The sequence below is a fragment of the Sphaeramia orbicularis genome, chromosome 17, assembly GCF_902148855.1.
Source record: "Sphaeramia orbicularis chromosome 17, fSphaOr1.1, whole genome shotgun sequence".
NCBI classification, from domain to species: Eukaryota; Metazoa; Chordata; class Actinopteri; order Kurtiformes; family Apogonidae; genus Sphaeramia; species Sphaeramia orbicularis.
Genome location: NC_043973.1, coordinates 5,661,694 through 5,670,236, shown reverse-complemented (window position 1 = coordinate 5,670,236; position 8,543 = coordinate 5,661,694). Strand labels below are relative to the sequence as shown.

The following is an 8,543-nucleotide window of genomic DNA, read 5'->3' as shown; positions in this document are numbered from 1 at the left end:
TTTAGTGGGCCATACAAATGACTTCAAAGAATTACCTGTAAATGACAATTAATTGATAGTACATCAGACTAGGACTAATCATGACCAAAGTTTCTCAAAACAAACAAAAAAAAACCTGTCCCAATTAATCTCCATTCAAAATATGTTTCAGTTTCAGAGAATAAGATTGTTGAAGTCTTGAAAATAATGACCTTGGGCTTGATCTTTCAAGGTCACTCAACACCAAAGATCGTGGACCCAAATGAAAGTCAATATATGACTTCATTTCAGTTCTCAATAACTATACTGATACCTGTAACCATTTCCATGCTATAAGCCATCAAATTATGGTTCATTATAAGTTAAATCAAATTATTTAATATTACAAAAATTCAACAAAAATTTTAAAATCTAAAAATTCTCAAAACTGTGAACAAACTTTGTAGACACTGTCCCAAGGAAGCTACATAAAAGATATGAAATAATCCGACCAGTAGTTTCATCGGAGAAGATGTTTGAAAAAATTGCTGATGAAGACAATGATGATGATTACAACAGCAATGAAAGAATTGGGACTAAACAGTTGTGTAGTCTTAAGAAAACCACTCATCACAGAGTCAAATTGGGGGGTGGGGGGGCTTCATTTTGATTTGGGTGCAAAAACATTGGACTCTGCAGCAATGGAAGAAGGTCATGTGGTGTGATGAGTCAAGATTGACCTTGATCCAGAGGAAGCATCAGGGTGAGAAGTGAAGGAGATACTGAATGACCAGCTTATTCCATCAATGAATTTTTTCTTCCCTCATGGCACAGGTATCATTCCAAGATGACAATACCAGGATTCATTAGGCTCAAATTGTGAACTGGTTCAGGGAGCATGAGACATTATTTACACACATGTACTGGCCTCCACAGAGTCCAGACCAGAACCTCATTGAGAATCTTTGGGATGTGCTGAAGAACACTTTGCACAGTAGTTCAACTCTCTCATCACTGACAGAAGATCTTGGCAAAAAATGAATGCTTTTCTAGATGGAAATAAATGTTGTGACATTGCAGAGGCTTAATGAAACAATGTCACAAGGAATGCCTGTTCTAATGACAGCTAAAGGCTGTGTGACCGTTTTTTGCCCGGACAGTGTACATTTTCTTTACGATCTCAATCCCATTCTACAGAGATCACATGAAAAAATTATAAAGTTTATGTAAGGGTTTTTTAAAGCCAAGGAGTTAATCACTTTGCATTGTGTTTTTTATACATTATATACTTAACATAATTTTATCATTTTTGGCCGTCAACTGTCATGAGTTTTTAGTTCATTGCATCATACTCTAAGTATGGTTATTATATTTACTGTTTTTCATGCCTTGCACACAAAACTTCAAAATGTTACATATTTTGTTAAATGTCCATGTAATTTATTCATTCTTCGTCAACAAGACATCTATTTGTAACATACATTTTATTACAATGAAACTGGTTTTCTTTTGCTTTTCGGGCCTTTTTATCTCTAGGTCTTCACATAATTGCACATCTGAAAGAGATGATTGGGACTTTTAATGAAATAATATAGTAACCTTCAAATTTGCTCAGGGTGATTATTATTAATGATGTAGTCCTGCGTTTTGTGGAACATTAATAGTGTTTGGATCCTCAGCACCCTGATGTGACTCTACTGCCCTCTATTGGAAATACACAACATGCTGAAATATGCACAATAGCGAGATGCTTTGGAAGCCCTTTATTAGTTCTCTTACAAAATAAGCAAACACAGCAGCTACTTACAACAGTGTAAAGACAGCAAGTTTCCAACTGGCAGACAATTATTTTAAGGCATGCAAAGGTTGAGGGGAAAAAAATGATATGTAAACAAAGCTTTTATTGAATTCAGCCTCAGGTTTGAATTCCAAACTCTGATGCTGAACACTGTGAAAGGTCCACACTGTCTAAATCAAATTGTAAAACCAAACACACATCACTTAAAACGGGCAGTTTGGGCTTTCTGTTTCAGAATCAGAGCCACTTTATCATGTGTCCAGTGAAGAGGCGTCACATGATCAAAATGAGATTGAGTTTGTCAGCAGAGGGAGGAAGTAACAAAGTACAAATTCTTCAGTTCAGTTTTATTTATATAGTGCCAAACATAATACACAATTATCTTCACTAATCTTAAAACTTCATTAATGTACTTCAACCTTTTCCTTTTACTCCCTATGTTTTTAAAACAAATATCTGTAATTTCTGCTCTAAACATTTGAAAAACAGGCTTTTTACTTATCCATTATTTTTATTTTGCATCACAACATCCCCAACGTTGAGTCTGATCTCAGTGTACCACAAATTAGTATCACATATCAGACATCTCTCACTGTATAGAACATTATACATCACATGACATATGTAGCAACATAAAATACATCACATGATGAAACAGACGCCAAGAGCCTGAACTGTGGAGCAAAGGTGATGTCCATTTAATGAATTAGAACTAATCCCCTCATGGATGATGTGAGGTTCAGTTGGACAGGAACATGAGGATTCTAGAAATATTTTTTTACATTTCAGACATGCTGCATGTTTGGGACTCTGAGGCTAATAGATAAAATATAGAAAACCAAACTAAACCAAACCAAACCAAACCAAACCACAAAGCTAACTTACTTACTCACTTGTGTTTGATGTGTTACAGAAGAATAGAGTGTGAAACAGCATCACCTTTTGTCTTCAGGATATCTCAATGAGCCATTTTATTTTTTGCAATTAGTGACATTTGTCAAAAGTGATAAATAGGTAATAGTTTTGTATTAACAGTAGCTAAATCTATGTAATAATAGATTGACATTTATGCAACAGTTAGGGCAGGGTACACAAATGAAATACTTTTACACCTGAGATGCGTCCTGAATTTAGTATAAAAAAATGTCTAGTAAACTTTGATACACAAGGAGTAGCTCTCGTCAGCATCAGTGAAAGTGGCACTCCTAAATGGCTGGTGTACACAACATGAACTTTTGAATACGTTCATCTTCTGTGTTGTAAAAGTAATTTCACTGTATAAAAATGCAAATGAGCTGCATTAGGTTATGTTACATACAGCCTAATATAATTTTGATTTTGCTATAATGGGAAATAAGACCTGCTTTTGACGCTGAGGTGCTTCAAAAGCACCTTGAAAGCACTGTTCAATATCAGTACAGATATTGAACATTTCTGAACTCTACCCAGCCCTAGGCAGTGTAACAAGAGGATAAAAAAACAATGGGTAAGAATAAGGAAACACATTAAATGGTTGTAGCAATAAGTCAAAAATATTTAGTAATAATCAAATAAACTACAATCATAAAATGGTTATATAGCAATATCTGGTGTAGGAGTTGAGCTAAGGGGGTTATAAATAATAATGACATAATATAGGCCGTGGACTGAGACACCAGGGCAATATAAGCCACTTTTTACATTTTATGGTAACAGTTACTGAATGTAGTAACATTAGTAAGTGTTGTGCACTAAATTTCAACATATAATCATATTATTCTAGTTTTAGGACAATGGTCTGACATCCTATGGCACAATTTGTCCTGAGGTAAGACAAATTGTGAAACCAAACACACTGACCCATTTATGGGTAAATAACCCATAGTTAGCACTATTGCCTCTTAGGAAGAAGGTAGAAATAAATCCAGTGCCGATTTACTGTTTGTTCTCCCCATGTCAGTGCAGGTTCTCTCCAGCTACTCCAGCTTCCTCCTTTAATTCAAACACGTGTGTTTTAATAGGTCATTCTAAATTGCCCATATGTGTGATCATAATTTTATATTTTGCCTCATTAGTATCTTTAAATGTGTTCCACTATTATTACCCTGTTTTTAACCTATTGGCATACATATTACTGACCAAATACAATTACTGTTAATACCAAGCTATTACCAGTTTACAAAGTCACTACAATGCTGTTAAAAAAAAACACAAAAAAACAAAAAACTAATTGGATTGATTACAATGATTTAAAATGCAAAGAATTAGGGGAGACTGTTGATATATTTTTTTATTATATTATATTATATTATATTATATTATATTATATTATATTATATTATATTTTTTTCCAAATATTTCCCATCTGAAAAACATTGAGCATTGGGAAGCACTGGGAAGTGGCCTTTATACACAGGCAGAAAGGCCCTGTAATCATGAACAGAGAGAGGAAAAAAGAAACACCAAATTCTTTATTTTTGGCAAGAGTCACTTCAAACAACTCACTAAGACTTCACACAATTCTGTAAAAGCACAATAGTCATCAGCTACATAAAAAGACACTACCCAGGCTGAAGAAAGCTGTATAGAGCTGATATATTATACTTTATCTGCATATAAAAATACACTGACACTGACTGATCTTTACAGAAAGTATTCTTTACATAGTGAAATCTATATATGGGACTATAGAGGACTGACTTTGGGAAAAGTGCATATACATAATAACATGTCCTAATACACTTCAAAATTTATAAATATATTCAAATGTTTAAAGTCACCACACATTCTGTATTCCACTAATAGTCCCTTAATTGGCTGGTGTTAACTAATGACTAACCAGTGAGGTAGTCATCCTTAAAAACATGTCGGTAGAAAATAAACTCTGCTTACCTGCTTATCATTATATTCATATTCATAAACATATAATGACTCAGTACATTAAAATAATTAAACTTATAATCAAATCATGGTAAATCTTTTATTAAATAGCCATCACAGAAATATACGCAAATCTGAAGGATGCGTTTGGTGTGTTTCTATAATGAACGACCTCTGAAAACTGATATCATTTTCACCCTGAAACAAGCTGCTACATCATTTTGCGGAAGAGCTTGGAGACGGCTGGTAGGCATCATCATTTTATAACTCTACAGAAAACTAAAAATGTTGAGGTAATTCCTCCTCTCCTCAGCTATGTGGACGTTAGCACTGGAAATTTCTTATGCTGCATGTGATTTACAGAATCTATATAAATACTGAATTGCATATATTTATAGGAAGACTAACGTGTTCATTTGACATTCTGAAATAAAACAGCCAGTGCGCTGACACTTGAAACATTTCTGTGACATTTCTAAATTTTATTTGAAGATAAAATATTAACAAGAAGCAGTGATCAGCAGGTTTTATAATGTATTGTGAGATATTTAGCTATCAGCTAGTCAGCTATGTAGAATATAGTCATTTTTAAAGAGACTTGACCAGCACTAAAAAATGGTATGTTCTTTTTTATAAAAGAACATATAAAAAAATGTCGTTTCTGTATATGAAGTGCATTTGCACCTGTTGGCTACTGTAGTATCATGATAATAAAAAAAAAACAGAATTTAAAAACAGCTGCTAAGAGAAACAGCAAGAAAAGAAGCACTGTAATTTAGTATATGTTGAATCAACATTTGGAGCTGGTCTCATATTGTTCTGGGCAGTGTTCTTTAATACTACATATATGATTATCTGCTACTTCTGAACATATGTTTAGAATTAAGTTTTTTTTGATTTGCAGAAGATTAGATTAAGTCTGATGTTGCTTATGGACATGTTGACATGCAATCTGGATCTTGTTCCAGAAAGCAGGTTTACTGAGTTTTTTAAACTCAGAAATTAGGGAAACAATTTAACCTGGAGTCAGTCACTGGAGCACCTGGTTCTATGAAACTAACCTGCTTCCTGGCAGGTTTTCTTCAACAAACCTTGAGTATCTGTGTGTCTCCTCTTACTGCTTTCTAAATGAAACACTGATTGGTTACTTGCTCAGGTCAGTTCACAATGACTAGATACAATATGAATCTGTTTTGTAAAATAAAATAACACCTGTACTGCACTGCAGACATATGATCAATGAATCACTTTATGTGATGGCCAGAGTTGGAAGTACTTAAAAACAGGCAAGTGATGTTTCATTTAACACTGAGATACATGCTTCTGACATGCTCAGCTTTACCAAGATGCAGCTTATACTGCAGGTTAGTGAAATCCATGCATGAGTTCATGAGTTTATACCTTCATTTACCAGGCACACACTGAACTCAAAATACTGAAGTGAAAATAGGACCAATGGCCCTGTAGCTTACCGGCACTTCCTATCTCTTATAAATCAAAGTCGCACCAAATCCAGAATCAGAGCCGAATCCAAATAATTTCACTAACTTTTGTTGACATCATCATAAAGAAGCTGTATACCAAATTTGAAGTCAATCGGAATTGTAGTTTCGGAGAAGAAGACAATTGAAATTTTTGTAACACACGACGACGAAAGACACCGCCGCCGGAGGCCGCATGACGACAATAGCTTACAGCCTATCGGCCAGTAAGCTAAAAATGGAACTAACACAAATTGACTGTCCTTGAACAAACATTCAGAGTTTATGAACTCAGAATTCAGCTTCAGAATGAGATTCTTAGACCTGCTTTCTGGAGCAGGACCTCACCACCAAAGCAATCATTTGGGTTGATAAGAAAAGTAGATTACTGCGACCTCATGGTTGTATGAATATGTGTCAGAAGAGGCAGGTGAAGACTAGCCCTATAACAGGGCTCTTGGGATGTATCATGACAAACTTTGTGACTCAGTGACTGACTCTTCAAATCCAGACTCACCATAGTAACTGTCATTACAATTACTCTGTACTGCACTTCCTGCACTTCCTTTTCCTTCTGTATTTGTCTTTATCCATTGGTTTTTAGTGCCCTTGAGATTTTTGAAAGGCACTTACAAATAAAAATTATTAATTTTATTTATTGATATTTTTTTTTATGCTAGCCCAATGTTTTGTAGCAAAACTCAACCAAACCTTAGCCATGATATTGCCATACCCATCATGGGTGTTTCATGTCTAAATATCAGGTGTATATGTCTGTTTTAAGACTGACTGAAAATTGATCTATGCTGTCTATGCTGTGTATTTTAAAGTGTTTGGAAATGTTGGTTTTCATCATATATGCTCAGTAAATACTTAAAAATTGAATGTGTGGGATTCAAGGAGATGTAATTTCAGAAATGGAAAATAATACTTAGAAGTACGTTTTAATAATGCAAAAAGAATGGCTGTTCTTTGGTCGGCTTAGATGGAGTTCTCTAAACTGTATCTACAGAGGGAGCAGGCTGCATCCACCATGAGCCATGTTTTTACCATAGCTCACAATAGACTTCATTTTCTTTTCTCGAAGTTTATGGCAAGTGGTATGCAATGCACTTTGCCAACACCTACTGTTTTGGGCTGTGGACCAGACCAAAAAGCCCAGGACACACAGACCAAATACTGACCCTAGAGAGGGACCTTAGTGTTTTTAAACGGTCATTGAAAGGGAGGGTGAGTGGAGGAGGATTCAGCTGGTGGCAATTTGCAATATTACCACTGGATGCCTCTAAATCAAAAAGATTACACAATTCATTCACACTTGTACATGTACAGAAGGCCTAGTATTTACAAGCCTTACTATAATGTTCATACTATAATGTTCATATTTTTCATAAAAAAATTCAAATGGTAAACTTCACACAGTATTGCTGTACGAAAACACAGTGCAATGTTGTTTAATAATCACTTACCCATCAGCTAGATGTGAGCACATCTTTTCATCTGTTTTTGTTTTCATATCATCGGATGACGCTATGAAAGTGTCATGCTGTATCCTTGAAAGCTGTCCCAGACACTGGTGTTTGCAGGACACCACTCACTTTACCCACGCTGCGCTGCTTCTTGCTGTGGCTTGGAGAGCGGGGACTGGATGCTGGTGTTCGAACACTCTTTGCTCCATGACTCACCATAGTGGGGAGGAGGAAGGAGGAAGGAGAGGAAGGGGAGGAGGAGGAGGAAGTGGGAGACAAAGAGGAGGAAGTGGAGGATGATGGTGGGGATGACGAGGAAGAGGAGGAGTAACTGTGTTGGGAGGTACAGATGGTGCTGGAGGTGAAGGCGAGGCAGTGCTGATGTTTGCTGCTGCTGTGGGGCCCGTGCTGAGCGGGGGCTGCAGATGTGCTGCTAGCGTGGGATGGCGATGACACGAGGCTAGACGAGGTGAGGAGACGACTCAGATTCAGAGAGGGGATCAAAGACTTGTGAAGAAGAGAAGAGGATAATAGGGGAGAGGAAGGTGGAGACTCAGACGAAGAGGAGTTTTTAACCAATGAGGAGCGAGAGAGGGAGCACAGAAAAGCCTGCCTGGGATACTGTGCTGAGGAAGGAGGGGAATGAGAAAGACACTTTGAAGAATGATAGTGTTTCCCCAAAGAGGGGGTGGAAGAAAATGAAGGTGAAGAGGAGGAGGAGGAGGTGGATAAGTTGGTGTCTGAGCAGAGAGAAGTGGACAAAGAGGCATATGGCTGTTTCCCAGAGCTATGGCACAAAGCTGGTATCTTTGAGGCACGTGAGGGAGTCGCAGAATCATTAGTATCACCAACTGCTCTAGTGCCTCTGCTGTTAGCCTGCAAACACACACCATACTGCAGGTCAACACCAGCCATAGGCATGAGCCTGCAACAACACAACTGCTCATATCTGGATGATAGAGAGCAAGAGTTTGAAAC

At 36.7% G+C, this 8,543-nt stretch overlaps 1 protein-coding gene across 1 annotated transcript in view; it reads right to left on the bottom strand.

Moving 5' to 3' along the window:
- Positions 1-1,702: 1,702 nt before the first annotated feature.
- Positions 1,703-8,543, bottom strand: part of LOC115436836 (sickle tail protein homolog) — a 104,125-nt gene continuing 97,284 nt past the window's right edge. The window contains exon 24 of the mRNA XM_030159793.1: positions 1,703-8,441. Within this exon, the coding sequence (XP_030015653.1) occupies positions 7,638-8,441 (804 nt within the window). The 3' untranslated portion in view covers positions 1,703-7,637. The remainder of the gene's footprint in view (positions 8,442-8,543) is intronic.